Raw genomic sequence first — 23,759 nt, forward strand, 5'->3', positions numbered from 1 at the left:
CTCTGTGAAGAAAGAAGTGGTTCGGGACTATTTGGAAAAGCGGGACGAGCACAAGTTCATGGGGCCGGATGCACTGCATCCAAGAGTGCTAAAGGAGTTGGCAGATGTGATTGCAGAGCCATTGGCCATTATCTTTGAAAACTCATGGTGATCGGGGGAAGTCCCGGACGACTGGAAAAAGGCTAATGTAGTGCCCATCTTTAAAAAAGGGAAGAAGGAGGATCCCGGGAACTACAGGCCAGTCAGCCTCACCTCAGTCCCTGGAAAAATCATAGAGCAGGTCCTCAAGGAATCAATTCTGAAGCACTTAGAGGAGAGGAAAGTGATCAGGAACAGTCAGCACGGATTCACCAAAGGCAAGTCATGTCTGACTAATCTAATTGCCTTCTATGACGAGATAACTGGCTCTCTGGATGAGGGGAAAGCAGTGGACGTGTTGTTCCCGGACTTTAGCAAAGCTTTTCATACAATCTCCCACAGTATTCTTGCCAGCAAGTTAAAGAAGTATGGGCTGGATGAATGGACTATAAGGTGGATAGAAAGTTGGCTAGATTGTCGGGCTCAACGGGATATGATCAATGGCTCCATGTCTAGTTGGCAGCCGGCATCAAGTGGAGTGCCCCAAGGGTCGGTCCTGGGACTGGTTTTGTTCCATATCTTCATAAATGATCTGGAGGATGGTGTGGATTGCACCCTCAGCAAGTTTGCAGATGATACTAAACTGGGAGGAGAGGTAGATACGCTGGAGGGTAGGGATAGGATACAGAGGGACCTAGACAAATTAGAGGATTGGGCCAAAAGAAATCTGATGAGGTTCAACAAGGACAAGTGCAGAGTCCTGCACTTAGGACGGAAGAATCCCATGCATCACTACAGACTAGGGACCGAATGGCTCGGCAGCAGTTCTGCAGAAAAGGACCGAGGGGTTACAGTGGACGAGAAGCTGGATATGAGTCAACAGTGTGCCCTTGTTGCCTAGAAGGCTAATGGCATTTTGGGATGTATATGTAGGGGCATTGCCAGCAGATTGAGGGATGTGATCGTTCCCCTCTATTCAACATTGGTGAGGCCTCATCTGGAGTACTGTGTCCAGTTTTGGGCCCCACACTACAAGAAGGATGTGGAAAAATTGGAAAGAGTTCGGCAGAGGGCAACAAAAATGATTAGGGGAGTGGAACACATGACTTATGAGGAGAGGCTGAGGGAACTGGGATTGTTTAGTCTACGGAAGAGAAGAATGAGGGGGGATTTGATAGCTGCTTTCAACTACCTGAAAGGGGGTTCCAAAGAGGATGGATCTAGACTGTTCTCAGTGGTAGCAGATGACAGAACAAGGAGTAATGGTCTCAAGTTGCAGTGGGGGAGGTTTAGATTGGATATTAGGAAAAACTTTTTCACTAGGTGGGTGGTGAAACACTGGAATGCGTTACCTAGGGAGGTGGTGGAATCTTCTTCCTTAAATATTTTTAAGGTCAGGCTTGACAAAGCCCTGGCTGGGATGATTTAGTTGGGGATTGGTCCTGCTTTGAGCAGGGGGTTGGACTAGATGACCTCCTGAGGTCCCTTCCAACCCTGATATTCTATGATTCTAAGCAGGGGATCAAGTGTTTGTCAGCAGTGGTGATATTTAAGCTGGAGGGTAGGGGTGAGAAAGGAGGAGGTGTAGTGAGAGTTCTTTGTAGACTGTATGGAAGGTAGTGATGCACCATCAAGGGAAGCTCCTTCCAGCATTCCTTACCTTCCTTAGCTTGACTGGGGAGATAGCAAGCAGGTGGAAGTGACACCTGGAAACAATTTGTCAATAGCACAGGTTTATGCCTTTAGTGAGCAGAGGTCTAATTTCCTCAGTGCAGTAGGTAGCAGCAGGAATGGGCTTCTGGGCCAGGAAGAGAGAACGAAAAAAAGAGAGGGTTCAAGAGGTCAACCCATCATTCCCACCCATCTCAAACATGTTCCACATGAAAGATTTTCTAAGAACATGTACTTCAAGGGGAGGCCTATAAATCACCGCAGTTAGTTCTCCTCCTGTATTTGTGTACTATCTCAGTCACTGGAATGGATGTTTCATTATGCATACTGTGATAGGGTCATGCCAGATGGCTATCGGAGAGTAATAGAAGGCAGATATATTAGCCCCAGGCTAAGTAGGTCCCTTTTCCCTGGGTAAGATAACAGGGAAGGTTCCAGAACAATCAGGAACCTTCTGGAGACAATTAAGACAGGCTGATTAGAACACCTGCAGCCAATCAAGAAGCTGCTAGAATCAATAAAAGCAGGCTAATCAGGGCACCTGGGTTTTAAAGAGGAGCTCACGTCAGTTTGTGGTGTGCATGTGAGGACTTGGGAGCAAGAGGCACTAGGAGCTGAGAGTGAGAACGCAGACTGTTGGAGGACTGAGGTGTACAAGCATTATTAGACACCAGGAAGAAGGTCCTATGGTGAGGATAAAGAAGGTGTTGGGAAGAGGCCATGGGGAAGTAGCCCAGGGAGTTATAGCTGTCGCACAGCTGTTCCAGGAGGAACTCTAGACAGCTGCATTTCACAGGGCCCTGAGCTGGAACCCAGAGTAGAGGGCAGGCCCGGGTTCCCCCCAGATCCTCCCAACTCCTGGTCAGACACAGGAGGAGTCGACCTGGACTGTGAATTCAGAAAAACGGCCAAGCTGAGGGCTGCCGTGAAGCTCCAAGACGAGCAAATCCGCCAATAAGCGCAAGACCCACCAAGGTAGAGCAGGAACTTTGTCACAGTACCAATAGCTTGTGCATAGCTGTCACTGTAGAAGGGAGCCTCTACTGCTACTATATCAGCAACAGCACAGCTACCCGGGGGACAGATCAGTACCGGTAAGAAGTGCTCCAGCATTTATCAAGGGCCAGGCATATGATGCTGAGAGAGTTCTGTTTGGAGGAAGTTCAAGTGGCCTACCAGGTCCAGGAATCACAGCAAGTACCTCTCATCACATATTTATCTGCCATCTGACAACAGAATAGGTGTTTCATGAAAGATCAGTGTTTGCTCCACATGCATCTCATTTCAAACACCTATTTGTTTACTTCTTCCTTCAGTTGGACAATTAGATGTAATGAAAACTTTTCAATCAGTACAGTTGTTTGATAAACTTTCCTAGCTTTCCCCCTATTTTATCACAAGTGGCATCTCACTTCTAACAGACGAGAGAAAGACTCACTGGACAGCTTCATGTGAGAGGAGGCCAGTATGATGCTGTCCAAAGTCAAATGTAAGCAATTTCATTCATAACTGTGAAAGCCAATCAGCACTGAGTTTTTGAAAAGTGTGGAGTGGGTTCAAATTGATATAATTTCCCATTCTGATTGTCTATTCAATACTCTTTTGAGGAACTAAAATTTTGTCTTGCAGAAGAGGTAGTACTCTTCTCTCCCACTGTCTTCTCTGGTGCATAAAGTGTCAAGAACATGCTGGAGGCTAAGGTTTTACACAATTTTTAAAATGGCTAGTTTAATGTAGGGTTATTATTCCTAAATTCAGGAGTTAATATCTCATTGGTACTAGAGACAAGAGTGCCTGAGTAAGTCCCACAAAGATTTACACATGTGATTAACTTTATGCACTATGAGCAGATATATAACAACACTCAGTCAAATACACATTCACCATATGGGCAGGATTGCTGCCTAAGTTAGGAATTTCAGACAGTAAACTATCAATTATGTTTACATCTTACCAACATGGAACAGCTTGAGCAGCTTCTATCATGAACTAGACAGATACTCAGATATAGCTCCTCAGCTTCACTGGAGCTACACCAGTTTACACTAGCAGAGGACCTGTCTGCAAAACCCTGATTCTATACTGTTAAAAACTGGAAATCTGGCCACAAAAAAACATGTCATCTATTTATAATCTTCTAGCTACTTGCATACATGCCTATCCTTGCAGATGGCATGTCCTCTCTCAGGTTTTTCTAATCCTCATTCTGAGATACAGATATTAAGCAACAATGAGTTTAATTGGGAAGTCTTTCATTCTTATAAATGGTCAACATACTTACAGAAAATCCCATTTACAGGGACTAGCCCTTTATACCTTTTCACAGGCCTTATCTAGACTCAGATTTAAAGGTGTGATATTATCAGTCAATTCGTAGGAGCCTTTAAAAGTCTGTTTCTTGTTTCAAAGCTTTAAGAGAACTTTAATCACCAAATCCACTTGCTTATACAATTTGATACAAACGTTCATCTTAATTTGAACAGAATGCAAATTCAGGTAATAAGCAAAAAGTGACTGGACACCAAGGCATTTTGTCCAGCGCATTTCAGTTCTGTTTATTAAGAATGTGTGCTACGCAGCGCATAACCAGAAGGAAATGGAAATTCATAGCAGTCTGTCAGAAGACTATATTCTGCCCTCAGTTACGTGGATGCAACTTCCATTGAGTTCAACAGCGTTTTTGCATGTTGTATATGAAGGTTGAATTCTGTCCAAAGAAACCATGGACAAAAATCAACAAAGAAAATCAAATATAATTTTCTCTTATGTAGACATAATTTTAAAGCTACATAGGTGGATTAAAACTAAAGTGTTTTAAAAGAATATATGTAGCCTAGTGGACAGATTACTGGACTAGAAATCAAGAGAACTGGGTTCTATTCCTGGCTTTGCCACTAATCTGCTGGGTGACCTGGGTCAAGTAGCCTCATTGCTCTATACCATTGTATAGTTTCCCTGTCTGTAAAATGGGATAATGATACTGACCTCCTTTGTAAAGCACTTTGAGATTTACAGATGAAGTAAGTACCATTATTTAAATTCAACCCTATTATCTGTTTATTACATTTAAGTAATTAATAAACAAAATAAACAATGTAGGGCTTGATTGTATAGTTATCACAAGGTCTGGGGCAGCATAATTACGTTAACCCAGAAAGAGACTTGGAACTGAATTGTGATGCAAAGTCAAAATTTCCTCTTCTTCATTGCTCCTGGAGGAAGTAACTGGGCACAGATGTGCCAGCTGGTGTGTTAGGAGGAAGAGTTAGGGTTTCTCTTATTTGCAACCCTCTTTTGCACGGGGTGGGAGTGGTGAATAGTGGTCTTGCAGGAGCTGCTCCCCAGCCCTGCACAGTAATCTGCAAGGCAGATAGATAGTGTAGGGGACGGAGGGGTCGTTTTTTGTTTCCTGAGTCCCTGGCAGGGCATACAGGGCAAGCCAAAACTTTGGCCTAAAGAAGGGAAGAGACACATTTTGATATAAAAATCCTGTCATTGTTTAAAAATCATACACAGTGGAGATTCTTAGAAATATAAGGACAAAATAAAGTAAACCCCTCTCCCAATACTCATGTGTGCCTTGGAAAATTTACAAGATTCCTTCCAATGCCTAATCCACCATCTTTGCAGGTAATTTGAATGCACTTTCAATGCTTTGAGCTTTAAAGCATGCCTTGGACTACTCTTTTTTGTAAATATAATGTTGTCCATTGTTTCTGTATTACTTGAGAAATCTTGAAATTTCAGGTCTTTCATCAGGATAGACAAACCTCAAAGACTATAATATCCTGAGTATCCTTTACATCAAGATATGACTGTGAAACTTAGATTGTAAGATCTTTGTGGCAGGGACTGTCTTTTTTGTTCTGGGTTTGTACAGCGCCTAGAACAATGGGGTCCTAGACCATGACTGGGGCTCTTAGGCATTATTATAATACAAACTAACAAATAAATACTACATAATAATGAAATTAGATTGGTTGGCATTTTTTTTTTGTTTTTAAAGTAGTGCAATAATTATTTACCTTCCTCATGGATGTGCTCCCTTGACGGTCACTGGCAGAACTAGCGTACCTATGACAGAGATGAAGAAGATTTTAGAGTATAAAAGAAAACAAATAGAATCCGAATAAAAATGACATATATTCAGGCATGCTTAGTGATTTAACTGAATGACTCCCAGTGATGGTAAATGCAAATCATGTAGCTAAATTCCTGTGCAGCACTTTGAAAATATACCTAATATGTGCACTTTATACAACTGAAGTATTAAAAATGGATCCAGGTCCATCTTCAACATTCTGATTTACAAACAGACAAATTCAGTGTAAGAAAGTCTGATCCCTTTGCAAGTCTTTGTCCTAACAATCTTCAAAGTTAATTAGCTGAAGTCTAGCTAATGCAAATATTGACAAAAATAGATTTAAAAAATGATTTGAAGTGATTCTTTCCTCTGTGTCTTTAGGGAGTCTTGTATGTCCTAGGTTGCAAGTTCTTTGTAGTATGCATCACCTTGATATCTGTCTTGTATCAATGGGAATTTATATGGCTGGAAGAGGGCCATACCAACCATTGCAACCTTCAGGCCGAAAGAGGGCACCAGATGATATAGTTGGTAGGTTAGTGTGATGCTGGCAGACCAGGTTCCAGCTCATGACAAGGCTCCAGGCCTCACTGAACACTTGCAAATGCATTGCTTACCTGTGTGTTAGCGTTATCAAAATAGATATTAGATAAACACATTCTGATCAATGTAACAGTGTTTAGACTTGATAAAATACTTGTAGGATGCGGCATGTATTAATCTCATTTATAATCTCTATAGCCCATTGTATAAAATTATATTGAGAGTTTGCATTGTAAACCTCTGATATTGTGTAACTCACTGAACAGGAAAAGAAGTATTAATGTAAAGGGCTCATCCTTCGTACAAGATGGCCTATTGAAGGCAAATGAGGGATGGTGTAGCATCAAAGAAGAGAGTCCCTGTTGACTGCGTTCCTAATTACCTCCAAGGAGGACAGACCTATGCATGAACTCATCCCATCAGTTTTGCCCCTGGAGTGGAGGGGATAAAAATCCCTGACTAGGAGAAACTGAATCTCTTTTATGCTGTCTGTACTGGGAGGGGCAAAGATTTCTAGACATAAGCAAAGAGATCCCCATGCTGCTTGGCATGGGTTAGTCCTGAAATAAATTTTGAACTGACAGATTACTACAACTGTTACCTTTAGAATCACAGACTGAAACTCATTGTATATATATGCTTGCTTGCTTGAACCTATAAATAACTTTTTCTTTTTCCTAGTTAATAACTTTTTACTTAGTTTACCACAGGATTGGCTACAAGCGTTGTCTTTGCTGTGAGATCTAAAGAGATCAAATTGAGCTGGAGTAAGTGACTGATCTTTGGGACTGGGAGCAATCTGAACATTTTGTGGTCTTTGGTGTAAGTGACAATTTATCACATAGTCCATTTTACCTGGGTGGCAAGATAGCCTGGAGTATCAAAGGGGACTGTTTGTGACTCCATTATAAGGCTACTGTAGTACTTCAGGAGTTCACATTTGTTACTGGGTTGGTGAAATCTAATTATAGAACATGCAATCAGTTTGGGGTGTCTGTCCTGCTTTTTGACAGTCTTCCCTGAGGTTGGCACTCTCAGTTATGAACTATTCCAGACATCATGACAGGTAGATAGAACATTTTTATTCACATAAAGCAGCATTTTCTTGGCTTCTTCAGAAAAAATACAGTAATATCAGTTGAAATTGTGAGTTTTGCTTTAAATGTCACCTATGTTTTATGACGTGTTAGTTTGTAGATGTGTGTTTGAATTGTGCCCTGTACAAGTAATTTATTCAACACACTAATCTGTGTAAATTTGTCATTTTCTCCCGTATAATTATACAGTCATAACAAGGATAATTTGTGTTATTTCCTGTGCCTTTATTTTAGCAACATGTAAGGACACTTACATATACACTGATACTAGCGATTGTGGTGCCAAAACACTAATCTGACAGGATTGGTAGGTACCACTTTTGTCACTGAGAGGAGATCCTTAACCTTTTCTCTCATTCTTATCATCCTGTGTCATAAACCCTCATAATCTGTTAGAGAGTCGATACTTCTCTAATGTGCCATTCAGCCACTCTTCCCTCACGTTATAGCTGCTAAACCACTGCTTAGTAGGACATGTAATGACACAGATGGTGACTGTCATAAATGTAAAGGGAAGGGTAAACCCCTTTAAAATCCCTCCTGGCCAGAGGAAAAATCCTCTCACCTGTAAAGGGTTAAGAAGCTAAAGGTAACCTTGCTGGCACCTGACCAAAATGACCAATGAGGAGACAAGATACTTTCAAAAGCTGGGAGGAGGGAGAGAAACAAAGGGTCTGTGTCTGTCTATATGCTGCTTTTGCTGGGGATAGACCAGGAATGGAGTCTTAGAACTTTAGTAAGTAATCTAGCTAGGTATGTGTTAGATTATGATTTCTTTAAATGGCTGAGAAAAGAATTGTGCTGAATAGAATGACTATTTCTGTCTGTGTGTCTTTTTTGTAACTTAAGGTTTTGCCTAGAGGGATTCTCTATGTTTTGAATCTAATTACCCTGTAAGGTACCTACCATCCTGATTTTACAGGGGTGATTCCTTTACTTCTATTTCTATTAAAAGTCTTCTTGTAAGAAAACTGAATGCTTTTTCATTGTTCTCAGATCCAAGGGTTTGGGTCTGTGGTCACCTATGCAAATTGGTGAGGATTTTTACCAAACCTTTCCCAGGAAGTGGGGTGCAAGGATTGGGAGGATTTGGGGGGGAAAGACGTGTCCAAACTATGTTTCCCAGTAAACCCAGTTAGAGTTTGGTGGTGGCAGTGGTTATTCCAAGGACAAAGGATAAAATTAATTTGTACCTTGGGGAAGTTTTAACCTAAGCTGGTAAAAGTAAGCTTAGGAGGTTTTCATGCAGGTCCCCACATCTGTACCCTGGAGTTCAGAGTGGGGGAGGAACCTTGACAGTGACCTCTCTGACTTTTTCTCTCTAAATCTTTCAGTTTGACTTTTCCAGAGAATCATATTATCACACCAACAAGACACGTAAAAAGCACTGACATATACCTAAAATAAGTTCTCTGTTCTTTCCCTTTTCATAGTAAATAAACAAGAATCTGTGTATGCCTCTCAACTCCTTGATAGAGAAATTGGCAATAATGTAAAACAGAGAAATCAGAATAAGGAAGTCCAGAGAGGGAAGAAAAATCTAGAGATTCAGAAAGCCCTAAACGTACTCTACCACTGATGAGCTATTACCAGCAGGAGAGCGGGGTGGGGGGGGTGGCGGGGGGACGGGACTTTTTGTAGTGATAATCAAGGTGGGCCATTTCCGGCAGTTGACAAGAACATCTGGGGGGGGCGGGGGTGGGAAAATAGATGTTCTTGTCAACTGCTGGAAATGGCCCACCTTGATTATCACTACAAAAGGTTCCCCCTCCGCCCTCCACACCCCCCACTCTCCTGCTGGTAATAGCTCACCTTACCTGATCACTCTCTTGTTACAGTGTGTATGGTAACACCCATTGTTTCATGTTTTCTGTGTATATAAATCTCCCCACTGTATTTTCCTCTGAATGCATCCGATGAAGTGAGCTGTAGCTCACGAAAGCTTATGCTCAAATAAATTTGTTAGTCTCTAAGGTGCCACAAGTACTCCTTTTCTTTTTAATTGGTATTCAGTATCAGTTAGGATCCTGACAAGGATCTGGCAACAACAAACAAAGCCAAATCATTCACAGAATTAGGATTTAAGCATGCTGTCAGTCACTCATGCTTTACTACTTGGGATGGCATTGAAAAAGAAACTGACTGCCATGAAAATATGCAATACCTGGTGGTCTGTGCCCTCAAATATCCACATATACATGGGCATTTTAAATAGCCATGTTTTCATGCCCTTCCTGGAAGCATCACTTCCAGAAAGAGATGCTTTCAGTTAGGTTATTGCAGTGCTAGCCAAAAAACGTTTTTACGCTGCTTCCCTAAGAATCCCTATCAGCAGCAATATTTTTATGAACGACATAAACAAATAGAAGCCTATGGTAGGTGGTGCAGATAGTTTTCTGATTTGATGAATTCAGCTGTTATGAGAAGACAAATTTACCAATCAGAACAAAATTATCCAGTTCTTGTAGATAGGGATCCATCAGTCCTGAATCACTAATGGAAACTGGCAGGCAGTAGTCAAAAGTGACATGGGGTAGTTTGACTTCTATATTTCGGGGAGGGCGGGGAAAGGAAGGCTCCAGTCAGGACAATGGAGCTGCATGCAGGGATGCAAATTCTGCACTTGCCCAAAGATTGCAGTTTAGGGTGGGCAACGCTCCCGCCAAACTACTCCCATGAGTGGGAAGGTTGAATACGAACAAAATTTTTGATAAAAAGAAATGGAAGTGTAAAGGAAAGACTCAGGAGATCAGAGCAGCCTGCAGATTTTGGGGGTTGAAAGAGGCACCTGGAAATGAGGAAATGCTCAACGTGTGGTATTTGATAAAGGAATGTGCAGGAGCCCAAACTGCACACAGCACATTTTGTCTTAAAATGCTTCTCTTCTCTCTACCCATGAGACTGCTATAAAATACTTCAGTCCTGCTGGGAAAAGTTTCCCCTGACTTCTGGATTGTTTTTTAAAGTCACTGCTTTGACCCATCTGGAAAATGTCAGTGTCAATATTTTATCTCCTCTTATGGACAACATACAATATGAATAATGAATCTGTTTCTTGAACTGAGGAGTCCTGTTCAAGTAAAGTTTTAGAGTGTCATACAACCAGAAAATAAAGCTGGACCTTCTTAGAGTGATTTTAGGAATATTATCTGAAGGCACCTTGTGAAGTTTTAGGGCAAGTCTATAAACAGATGTTTTTAGGTGCTAGCTGTCCAGGGTCTACAATATCCTCTCAGGTTCAGGAATACTTGGTCATCATATAGATGCCGACTCCGTGGGTGCTCCGGGACTAGAGCACCCATGGAAAAAAATAGTGGGTGCTCAGCACCCACCGGCAGCCCCACTGATCAGCTCCTCCCTCTCCCTCCCAGCACCTTCTGCCTGCTGTTATCAGCTGTTCAGTAGCATGCAGGAGGCACTGGGGGGAAAGGAGTAGGAATAGGGGTGGAGTGGGAGTGGGAAGAGGTGGGACGGGGGCAGGGTGGGAAGAGGCAGGTTGGAGGTGGGGCCTTGGGAGAAGGGGTGGAGTGGGGTTGGGTCCTGGGGCAGAATTGGGGAGGTTGAGCACCCCCCGGCAAATCACAAAGTCAGTGCCTCTGGCTGGTCAACCTTTTTTTTCTTTTGTTTTCATTTTTGAAGGGTCTTCTTTGGTACCTTATCAAATTCGCCCTCAGAGTCAATTTCTAGGGCTTTAATAATCTGCAGGATAATTATTTAAGGTCTTATGTGTATGAAATAATTTTCCTCCAATTAAAATGATTCCTCAGACATTCTTATCCAGGGATCACATTGGAAGAAGAGGTGGCCTGACTTCTCCTCCACTTCAGAGGAGGAAATTCTCTCCATAGAAGTTAGGGAATCAAGGAAGTTAGAGATGAAAGAGACCTACTATGTTAACTAGTTCAGATTCAAGTAATCTATATAATCTCATTTTGGTTGAGTTCTTCTTAGTCTTCCTTTTTCTGAGGACAGTTATCAAAGAAGAGAAGGAGGAAGAGTTGAGGGGGAAGATATCCTTATTTTAGCCTGGAATCATTTTTCTAGCGTATTGAAAACAGCTGCTCTTCTAATTAGTACACTGAGTGCTTAACTTCCTTTCTTGTTCAAAGTGTCAAACTGTTTAATTACAATGCAAACAGGAAACACTTGGATCTAGAAAAGAACATCAGATTTCCAGTCAGTAATAAGTAGCACCTGCTTTTATGGATTTTAAAAATAAAATAAACAGAACATCATATGACATCTCCTTATGCACTACTACTACTGGTATGGCATTAAATAATGTAAAAATAAAATATAAAAAAATTGAAAATAAAAATGGTTTTAAAATGAATTTTCCACATTTTTCTGAAATAACATTTTGTAAAATTTCTATTTTGCAGAAAATTTCAGAAATATTTTGTTCGGTTCCAATTCTGAATAAAAACAAATATTGTATTGAAATTTCAAATTTCCCAGGAAATTCCGAGTTTCAACTAGCTCTAGCCAGCATACCAATGGTACAGAAGGGGTGGTGTCCAGCTAAGGATCTGTTGTGATAAAGTGGAAGGAACTGGAGATGGGATGAAGAGTGGAGATGCTGAGAAAGATGGAGGCTCACAGGGGTAAAAGGTAGACCTAATCTTGAAGCCTCAGAAGGGATATGAAGGACAAGACACATACCCCCTGGTCTTGAAGCTCCAGAAGGACTCCTCAATAGTAAATGTCTTCCTGCAGGAGGCACATCCTCTACTTATGACTAGCAAAAATGTCTCTCTTTTAAGTGGGTCCATTGATTGCAATGGTGGGAGTACTGGGGCATACTATGACAAAATTAGGCTAGACATTTCTTAAGAGGGGGAGCCGATGCAAGAAGTCTGCATCCCACTTCTCTCCTCTGGCAAGGAGTCAGTAGCTGAAGACCAGGCCTGATGCTGACTTGGCTGCAGCCAATGCTCTTTCGGGTTATGAGCCTGAGGCATTAGTGGAGGTAACCCAGATGTGCTTGCCACAGCTCTTTTCCTCCAAGTTAGTTCCTGCTCCTCTTGAGTCTGATGTTGCTGAGGAGACAGACTATAGGCTTTTAATTTGATGGATTTCTGTGCATGAAAAATTGGAGCAGTAAATGCTGTGGCTTTTCCCCACAGGTTGTACTGTTAAATTTGGTTTCCAAAATAGTGACTTTGTTAATTATTGTTATTATATTAAATGTTTATTAAAAATGTTTAATACAATTTGTCTACATAAAGCACAGACACAAATTTGCCTTACACAGGAAAAATACCATCCTGCAACACAGTCTTATGTGGAGATTAAGAATCTTTTCTTAGATTCTTGACTGGATTCAGCTTGAACTCCTTGAAAGATCTTTGATCATGTTCAGCCTCACAAGTTATATAAGAAACTGGAATAAAAACTTAGGGCCAAATTTTACTCTCACTGAATTCAGTAGGCTTCCACCAGTGTGAGAACAGAATTAGTCCCTTCACCTTTATCTCATTGAATTGTTTCTACATGTTGCAATGCATTTAATTGCGTGACGCCTTTGAAGACAGTTTATGTGGATCTAATCTATACCTTCAGGAGTATATTGAGAATGGAGTCCTGGATCTATTCCATTCCTTTAATTCCTTTTTGACTTTGGAGTTTTGATGATCTCAGTGGAAGTGTTTAAGAAACTCTGTTATTTGAAAGTACAGTTCTTCCCTGAAAAAGTGACTAATCAATCTGCTCTCTGTGCATACTTAGAAATATATCTACCTATTTTATAATTATTTGTATTATGATTAAGATAATTTTGACTACGAATTAATTCTACAGACTGACCTAGATTCTCTTTTGGCTTGCATATCAACAGTATTTCTAACTAAATTCTGATGGCAAAATCTTTATTGTTGGTAATGTATGAACCAGAAACAACTCATTTTGGCGTTCAGATTATAGCTTGAACCTGCAAAACTGGCATTTAGAAAAAACATCTCTTCATGGAGCAGGTTTTTAATAAAGTTACTTTTCAGAGTAGAACTATACTTGAGGGATGTTTCTTTGAGATCTCATAAAGGACACCTCTTTCACAACAAGAAAAGGAGTACTTGTGGCACCTTAGAGACTAACCAATTTATTTGAGCATAAGCTTTTGTGAGCTACAGCTCACTTCATCGGATGCATACCGTGGAAACTGCAGCAGACTTTATATATACACAGAGAATATGAAACAATACCTCCTCCCACCCCACTGTCCTGCTGGTAATAGCTTATCTAAAGTGATCATCAGGTGGGCCTCTTTCACAACTGAAGTCAGTCTTACATCACACTGCATTGCTAACCTTTAGTCTTGTAATTTTGCTTTCACCTACAGTAACAATTATTTTACATCTGAAAACTTAATGTGATAAAATACTTTGAAAAACAGTCAATTCACACATGAACTAACCACTCCTTATTAGTTTATATTGTCCATGTTAAAAGCAGGGTATAGCCATGAGTATGCCTGGTGGGCCATTCGTTAACATTTTTTTTTAACAATGCACCCTGGGGTGCAGTGCTACCAAAGCAGTCTGGAGCATTGCTCTGGCACCTAAAATCCAGGATGGAGCTATGCTCCAGTCCTTTGGAAAGCTACTCTCTGACAGCTCTGCCAGATCCTTCCTACCCACAGAATCCTTTGGCAGCGTGAGCCCAAGGAGAGCTAGAACCTTGGCAGCAGCCCCTGGCTGCTTCCTCCCTCGTAGGCAGCGTGTGTGCATGCGTTGTCCCTGTAAGTATGTGTGTATGAGCTGTCCATGTATTTGTGTGTGCATTCTCCCTGCATGTGACACAGAGCTGTCCCTGTGTGTGTGCATGTTTTCCCTGTATGCGTGTCAGCTGTGTGCATGTGTGTATGTGTTTTCACTGTACGTGTGTGCATGCCACCTGCCCTGTGTATGTGTGTGTCGTGTGTGTGTGTGCGCGTGTGTGTCCCTGTCCATCTCTACGATGTGGTGGGAGGGACACTAGCTAGGCAATGTAAGTTCTTTATGGACTTTCATTTAATTTAGTAATTGGTTAAAATTTGATCTGATGACACCGCTTGCTTGACTTTTCTAAGTACATTTACTGCAGATTTATATAGATGCTACTTTATGTTATGTTAAATGGCTGTGCATGGACAATATTTAATGCATGTGGAGATTTAATTGTTTTAAGTCACTTACAACATAAATGATTTGCTGTGACATCAGACCTTTGGTCACTACCCATCCACCATAAATTGGGGCCCACCTAATTTTCCATTTCTAGCTACGTCACTGATTAAAAGTAATTTCTTTTCACATTCAGTGGCAAAGAGACTCATTCACTTTAACGACCAGGGTGAACAGTTTCAAAAATATATGTAGCATGAATTCTACATAAGTCCTGAAAATTTACCATCACGTACAATTATGTAGGTGAAGTTTCAAATTGTTTTTTTTCTTTTCTTTTGGCAACTGTTCCTTAGTCACAACACTGCTTATAGTGAAAACAGTACTATCTTCTCTCCTAAAGTCAGATTATTATGAGTGTAGAGAGCCCTGTAAGAAAAAAACCCTACACTTTGGAAACGAAACCAAAAGCATATGTAATGTATTGGCGAGAAAAATAGAAATGGCAGAAGCTTAGCTACATAGGACATAGGACATAAATTTCTTACAAAGAAAGCACATATAAGGCAAATTGCAGAGACAACTCTCACAGTATGTAAAATTCACATACTCTGAAGCAAAACATCCATAGATAAGCTGAAGAAAATAGAAAAGCAGAGGAATAAAGGTAAAAGGAAAATTATTTCTGATATTTAAACTTGATAAATTAACAACATTTTGACTCATACATGTACTAACAGCAGCTTGGGATAGACAGAAGCAGAGGATAATCCTTATTAGAAAGTCATATAGTAACATTACATCCAGTTACAAAGTACTATTTTTAAAGTAAATGGTTTAGAACAGAATTTTGTAACTTTAAAGAAAATGTCCTAAATCCATTTAGTCACAAAATTTAATCTTTCATTTTTATAGCAAATACTCATGGAAAGATACTGAATTAACTAGTTAGGGGACTGAAATCTTCCATGTATTCACAGAACCTAATACAACTTGGGCAGGAGCAATAAAAGCTTCCCTTACCATAGCTCACTAATGTGCCTAATCCCTTCTCCATACAGATTGCTGTTCAGTCTCTATTACTGGGCCTCTCTGCTGAGACTTACAAGGGTACCATTTCTGATGATGACCAGTGCTGGTGCTAGCCCACTGGGGGCCCTAAGCAGGAATATTTTTGCTACCCTAATACTAAAACAGGCAAGTTCTTATAATAAAAAGCTAATGGGGGCCAATGAGCTGCTTGGGGCCCCTAAGCAATTGCTTAGTCTGCTATTGCCTACCGTCGGCTTTGGTGATGACCCCTGTCCACTACAAACTGGACTAAGACCACAAACACTTTTCACATAATCCTCCAAAACTCAGGCAATGGTGAGATCTTTCAGTACACGTTGCTGGGTGAGCTTTAAATGTTTTGAATGTTTAGTACAGGAAAGCCCCCTAAAACATGGATCTGAGGCTAGTCATAAAGGAAACGCCACTAATTCATTAAATTTATTCTAGTGTATTGCCACCAGTTTTATAGACAACACCAGTGTCATCAATGATGGCAATAGAGTTCTAGGAACCGTGTTCGTTGGCATTTTAAAAAAAGTGTTGTGGGAGCAAAGGAAAGAAGAGGGATGGAAGAAGGAAGTGGTTAGGTGAGGAGGACGAGTGATAAGTGGCCATACAAATAACTATGTCAAAAACAAGAGAAAAAGCAGAGAGTAGGCCTCAAAAGATATAGCTATATTACTGGATAAGCACCCAAAATTTTACAGGATCTATTAGAGCGATACATCCAAACCATGTGATTTTCACCCACAGCTAATAAATATACCCAAACATATTGAATCCAGGAGCTAGATTGCCAACTTTAGATATAAATATTTTCATACAGACCAAGTTACATGCAGCTCTCCTATAAAGGAAGGATGTAACTTCGTCCACAGCTTCTATAAACACACAGGACACAATGCTACAATCACATTTGGCTTCAGTTTCAGTTTTGCCTAAGTAATGAGTGTAGGATTGGATCTGCAGTTTTTAATGCTGATGATTTAAAAACTATTCTATCAATTGTGTCCTCTTTAATCCGTGGTAGTGACCAAGTCAGTTCTGTTGCTTTGTGAGCCAAAACTTAGCACATCCCTGAGGCAGGTTAATGAAGTAAACAGTCACAAATAGTTATGTAAATTGCTAACAGGATTAGTTCAAATGACTCCGGCCATCTGAGCTTTCACCTAGTAAAATTTAGGATATAACTGAATTAGTAGTAGTAGGGATTTTTCAGACTTCTGCAATATTATGTTTATTATGATTAAATAACAACATTTGATGGGCTCCAGTTGTGTTCCATTCCTTCTGAGATGAAGGAATAATTAGTGACACAAAGCCATAAATGGACTAATAAAAAAGAAAAAGTTGTGAGGATCCTCCTGAGCTTCTGTGATTAAGAGAAAATGACAGCCTAATTTGGGTCAAGTCAGCATGATTTTAGCTTTCTTCTACTATATCTTATTCTCCACATAATATTGCAGAAGTCTGAAAAACATCCCTACTACTAATTCAGTTCTACCATTTATCTAGTATTGGTATGTAGATTGGATGATGGTAACAATTTATCTTGTTGAATATACATTTTTTTATACCTCTGGTTAGCTACTGCCTACTCCACTGGTAATGGATAGAAGGTTAAATGATTATTAATTATTGTCAGTAGTAAAAAAAAAATTGTGGTGCATTACAAACAGATAAGATATGTTCTCCATTAACTCTGGGATCAAACTGGAGGCTAATCCTTTCTCTTATTTTTATTAAATTATTTGACCAATGAGCAAGATCCAAAAGTATTTGCTGATGACTCCACCTTGTAGTTTTCTCTTATTTATGAAAGTCACAAGGAGAAAAAAAAAGGGGATTTTACATTTGTCAAAAGCTGCTACTGGAGGTGAAGGTGACTAAATGTTATGTGATCAGCTTTTTAAAGATACTGGTTTTGTTGCATAGTTTCTGAATGGCGACACTATAGTACAGGGGGCATCTGTTGGAAGAGAGAGAATGGAAAATTGGCACACGAAACTGAAATATTTCAGAGTAACAGCCGTGTTAGTCTGTATTTGCAAAAAGAAAAGGAGTACTTGTGGCACTTTAGAGACTAACCAATTTATTTATAGTTTCTAAGGGCAATGTTGGTGAAAAAGCAATCTTGGGTCAGTGGACCCATCACCTTTCTAGCTTTTATTTATACAATTCTATGTTCTTGAAGCTCGATGTATCATATCTGGGTGTGGTTGCAATAATTTCAGATAAAAGCTGACAAGATTTTTGAATAGAAGAATTCAGTAATTTTTAAAAATGGAGTCAGTGAGCACTTTTAAACATTTTCCAGATCTGATAGCATATGGGGGGTTTCAAGTTCTCATGGACAAGTAGGCAATCATTTCAGACCAGTCTCTGATAATAGAATTGGCTATAAAAATATTGGTTTCACAGGAAGAGTCATAGCACAATGGTAAGATATGGATGATTCAGAGGAAGACTTAGATATTATTGATAAAATATGGTTGACTGTAGTGAGGGCTGCACCCAAAAGAATATGCATTCTTGGCCACTACTGCTACCTGGGCATTTAAAGAACTAAAACATGGAGGGCAAACTTCCTCAAACAATGGAGGTAAAATAAGACTACAAGCTTTATCACGGTCTAATCCAGGTTGAGTCTCAACCCAGTGACCACCATCTAGGACAGACAAAACAGAGATGTTGAAAAGGGTAACAGACACACACTGAAGGCAGAAGAACCACTTCCTTATATCATAATAGCCTCATATTGTCATGACTTGGAAGGGTTACAGAACAGATTCCTGTAAAACCCACCATAAGATAACCCCTAGGGCAGGTGACTAATTGCCTAAAACTACTCTGGGTTCTATCAAAAAACAAAGGTCAGAGCCAATAAAAAGCTAATGTCAAGAGATGGTTTCTTGAGAAGAGACCTAATAATTGCTGCTTTAAGAGATGCTGGCATCTTGTTCTCCCAAAGAGAGGCAATGACAATCTCCTCCAATGGTGGATTCAGTACATTCCACCTACAGGCCTTCACTAAGTGAAGACGTTCATGGGTCCTTGCTGAACAGGTCTGCATGCGTTCCTGTTGTTTGTATGCAGGTGGCTGTTATGCAAAGGTGAAAGTAAGCCAGCACGGTACAGCGTACTCGCAAGAGCGGGTACACAGCCAATCGTACCAGCATGGGGCAGCTTCTAGGCCCTTTAAATCGCTGCCAAAGCCCTGCTGCCGGAGCCCTGGGGTAGCAGTGGTAGCCGGGAGCCCCGGGGCTCCAGCTGTGAATCAAAGGGCCCGGGGCTCCACTATGGTAGTGGCAGCTGGAGCCCTGGGCCCTTTAAATTGCCACCGGAGCCCCGCTGCCAGAGCCCCGGAGTAGTGGCAGCAGCTGGGAGCCCTGGGGCTCGGGCGGCAATTTAAAGGGCCTGGGCCACTGCCGGGAACCCCAAGCCCTTCAAATTGCCGTCTGAGTCCCGGGGCTCCTGCCTGCCGCAGCTACCACTACCATGGGGCTCCTGCGATGATTTAAAGAGCCCGGGGCTCCCAGCCGCTGCTACTGCAGCCGGAGCCCTGGGCCCTTTAAATCTTGATTTAAAGGCCCTGCCCCTTCCGGTTGAGGCCCCGCTCCCTTGCTCAGGACTCCAGCATACCAGTAAGTCCTTTAAGTTACTTTCATCCCTGCTGTTATGTGTCTTCCTTCTCTACAAGACATCAGCTATATCAATGGCTAATACAAGTTGGAAATAAAAACTTGCCTTTTGATCTGAAAATATATATCAGATGGCCAGCAAGTTAAATGCTGGTGACCAACAGAAGGTAGGCTTTAAATTTCAAATCGGGGAACAAAATGGTGCAATGTGACTTCTGATCTGGCAATGGGAAGTTGTTAGGGTTTATCAATATTAACTGTGAACATCAATGTTTTTTCCCTTTAACTTGGTATGAAAATTAAAATCAAGTGACAGGAAACAAACTGTAACAAAGGAAAATCAGAGCACCTATTTATATATGATGTGGAAAAATTCAACTGCATTAAAACTGGCAGAACAATATACATCTCTGGGCCAGATCCTCTGGTTCGGTAAGGCTGCTTGTGCTGTTCCAAGAGCAAAAGGCAACACTCATGCTGGCTTAACTGGCAGTTCAGGATTCCCCATCAGTGGGAATCCTTAAGTGGCACACAGTCACCATAAGATGGGTATGGCTGAGTTGTCCCTGAGCCCTGGTGATCCGCTGATGCCAGAACACCCCGTCCCTTGAGGCTATCGGAAACCAATGTAAAATTGTGCATCTCTGAGTGTACTCTTTTATACAAGGGACCAGACTTGTGACCAGATGGCCCCAGGTTAAGGGTGTGTGTGCAAAAGCATTCTCCAGCTTTTGTGCCTCATCTCCAAAGCTATACCAAGTGCAGTTTGGTCCCAGCTGAAGATTAAGACCCTTAAATTTAAGTTAAGAGATGTACAGATAGGTTAATATGCACTTTCAGTTTTTCATTTTCTGTGTAAACTTTGCTCTAGTCAGATATAAAACTGACAAGGGATCTAAGAAGAAAAATTAACCTTTTAACATTAGGTTTATTTGTGCCAGAAGTCACAAGCAGGGCCGGATTTAGGGGCAGGTGACCAAGGCAACCACTTGGGGAGCAGGGCTTGGAGTGCTGTTTTTGTTGTTAGCGACAAAAGGGAAAATAGAATGTTTGAAGGAAAATATTTCCAGTATTCCATATGTGGATTAATTTTTCACTATCCTTCTAGAATGTTCTAGACCTATATTAAGTCTTGTGGAACCTTCCAGACTTGGAGAACTACATTTTCCTCGAACCTTCTAACATGTTGTCATCCATGCCCTCGCAGGTATATAAGGGGCAGGGCGTCGGAACTCAGTCAGTGAGATATAAGAATGAAGTGAAGTTAAGTGAGAGGCCAGCTGTGATATTGTGAACCTTGTTTTATTGTGTAATTGTGAAAGTGTAAATTTATCGTCTTATATGACAGGGATAGATCATGCATGCCAATAGTGCATCAAAGTCATGAAATGGGCTACAAATGCAATAAAAATAAGGTATTCAAAAGTTTAACAAATGGAGGGGGGAGGCGCCGAAGATGCTCCTCACCTGGGGCACCATTTGGTCTAGGGCCCTGGTCACAAGCACAATCTTAAATAATTTAAAACTGCTAAAAATATCTGAAAGGACATAGAAGATACAACTTTGTCATTTAAAACCTTCATTGCAGCCTATATTTCAGGTTTTCAACTTTTGACATTGAACGTAAGTAGTAACATATTGCCCACAGCACTTGATACCAAATGTTTTCTTTCTGCCTTAATGGATCTATGATTGACTGCACCAGTCATTCTAAAGTGGTGAAGTGGAACCCATTAAAGTACAGACAAAAGGGACCAAATTCATCACTGGTGTGACTCCCTTGACTTCAAATTTCATTATACAAATAAATGTTTGTAATGAGAGATACTGTACTGTATGAAATTTTACTTCTTGCTCGGAGGAACATAAAATAGCAAAGGTGCCTCATTTTTAAAATGCAAATATAAGAAAATACATGTAAAAAAAGGCTACAAAATATTTCTCCCTGTTTTTCTCCTGAACATTAACTACAATGATTTAAATAACTTATTTTTTTAAGCATGCAATATTTACTGAGGATATGATTAATACCATTTTTAGATGAACACCAGTGAGTAGTTACTGATATTCACTGAATACAAACACTAAGAACAGTTGCTATGGAACTTCTTGCTGGCAATGATTTTCCAACACAACTGAGCATTCCTTTCCCCAATAAACAAGATTCCTTGTGTGTGGAATGACAGTTCATGAGAGCTTTTTGGAGACTGTGGCATCTAATTCTATGGCTGAAATTGGAAAATGGGGATTCCACTGCACTTTTGTTATTTGCAGCTACATTGATCTGTAACATCCCCATGCAATTTCCTAGTGAGAAATGTTCTATAGTTTTTATTTCTCTAAGTAGAAATAACTGTTCCTCTGTGCCTTCTATAACCCTAACAGGGGAGACAAGCAAAATAGCTCTGAGGGGCTCTTTGCCTATACTCTTTGTAGTGATGATGGCATGGCTCTGTGGTCACATTGCTCACAGAGCACTAGGATACACAGAAACTGAGGATTCCATTCCCTATCCTCTCAATGGACATGCAAATTTCTCCCCTTTGAAAAAAGAACTAGGTAGGACCTCTGAGTTACATTCAGTGTTTTCTACTGGGTTTTTACCCTCCTACAGTTTTTTCCCAGGGAGATTATTTTGTGGCCTCATGTCTGCATCAGCCTCTTTCTGTCAACAATCACAGCTAGAAAAAAAGAGCAACCCAGGATCAACCACAAGGAACTGCAGCCTTCTCCCTTGGGCCTCTGGCTTCCACAAATTGGCTATTATATAGATATCCACACATAGGGTTCCAAAGCTACAAGAAATAGCAACAAAAGGGTCAGAGCACTTTCCCAGGCCCTTCTTGTCAAGGGAAATCAGCAACTTAGGCTCACTTGACAGCCTACTTACTTGAAATTGTTTTCTTTAATGGATATATAGTGCACTATATTGTAATGAGTCTCATATTTTGCACATAACAGGAGTGTTTTTCAACATATTTGCATGTGGGTTTTTTAATATGTACCTACTCTGTTATATATTATAAACAATTTGTTATAAAGGTCAAAGATCTGCCTGGGCAGATGTCTATGACTGCGCAGAGCCCAAGTGAAGTCAATGATGCTTTCCCAAGGAGCCTGGGTCTCATCAGGCAGTTGTCTTTGAAAGATCTGACCCATAGTTTATATAGCAGATGAGCAGATAGTTTTGAATATATTTGGGGATGGGCTTGTCATTTGTAATAATTATAGGAGGAGCCGGTAGTGCTGCTGGAAGGTAAGGGTGCCTGACACTTTCCATTATAAAATGACTCAAGTTGGGTGTCAGTATAGTTCCATGTGATAGAGGTTTTATTTTTGTTTTAAAATAATCACATTAAAAAAAAACTTTGTTCAAAGAATGTTAAGTTGCAAGGTCAAGCACCAAAAAGTTAGGAAATGCCACTATAAAGGTTACCTGTGTAACCTTAAGTTGGCCACTTTGTGTGTATGCATTATGATACAGTCTTTAATTCCATGATCATAGTTTTTTTTTTATCACAAGTCCTGTCTCATTCAGTGCACAGAATGGACAGTGCTCTGGAATGAAGCAGGGTATGTAGTGAATGAGATTCTTTTCTGTCCCATTTGTTGCAGAAGTTGGAAGGCAATGAGGCAGGGGACTGCACTAGAGAAAGGACAGCCTCCTAATTAAGGAGGCTGAATGCCACCTTAGAGAACTGGAGTCTATCCCTGCCACAGAGTTCCTATTTGATGCTAGACTTAACCACTTATGCCAAACATTTACACCACAGTTGGTGACAAATTATGCGTTCTTCCTTTTATGAGTGTATAATGTGAGACAGCTGAGGCCAGGCTTGTAGAAGTGCTAAGTGCTCATAACTGCCATTGAAGTTGTCTTGGAGCTGTGCTTTGAGCAGAGAAAGTGCTAAAAAGAACTCTGAAAAGTGTCTCAAGTTAGGAACCCCAAATTAGTGGGTACTTTTGACATTAATATTTCTGTGCTTCAGTACTCAAACTGTAAAATGGGGATAGGAATACCACCAAATCTAACACGGGTGTTGTGAAAATAAATTCTTTAGTGCTTATTAGTGAAGCATTTGTATACTATTTTGAAAGCACCATTGAAACACCCATGAGAAAATTAATTATTTTTTATTCAGCGGAAGGTTTGGATGGTTAAAAAAGGCTTAGTGCCACGCAATGAATGAGAAGGATAAAAAGAAACACTGAATAATTATCCATAGGCTGAGTGAGGCAGTGTTTCTATGGAAAAAAATAGGATGTGATCATATAATTAAAGACTATCATAATGCATATGCAGAAGGGGACCTCAATTAATGTCACATGGACAACCTTAATTCTGGCATTTTCTAATGTTCAAGTGTCTGACTTTGCAAACAATGTTATTTTAATGTAGTTTACTGGATGTAATCTATTATATATTTTGTGCATAATCAGTCTAATTGTAAATGAATCAGAGATATTGCCACTATTATTTGTGTTTCTCTGT

General features: G+C 40.5%; 1 protein-coding gene across 1 annotated transcript in view; it reads right to left on the reverse strand.

Moving 5' to 3' along the window:
• LOC140917643 (connector enhancer of kinase suppressor of ras 2) overlaps window positions 1–23,759 on the reverse strand; it is a 461,714-nt gene that overhangs the window by 63,944 nt on the left and 374,011 nt on the right. Inside the window, exon 16 of the mRNA XM_073360900.1 lies at window positions 5,775–5,823. Coding sequence (XP_073217001.1) covers window positions 5,775–5,823 — 49 coding nt within the window. The remainder of the gene's footprint in view (window positions 1–5,774; window positions 5,824–23,759) is intronic.

Source organism: Lepidochelys kempii, chromosome 9 (assembly GCF_965140285.1).
Source record: "Lepidochelys kempii isolate rLepKem1 chromosome 9, rLepKem1.hap1, whole genome shotgun sequence".
In the NCBI taxonomy this organism is placed as follows: Eukaryota; Metazoa; Chordata; order Testudines; family Cheloniidae; genus Lepidochelys; species Lepidochelys kempii.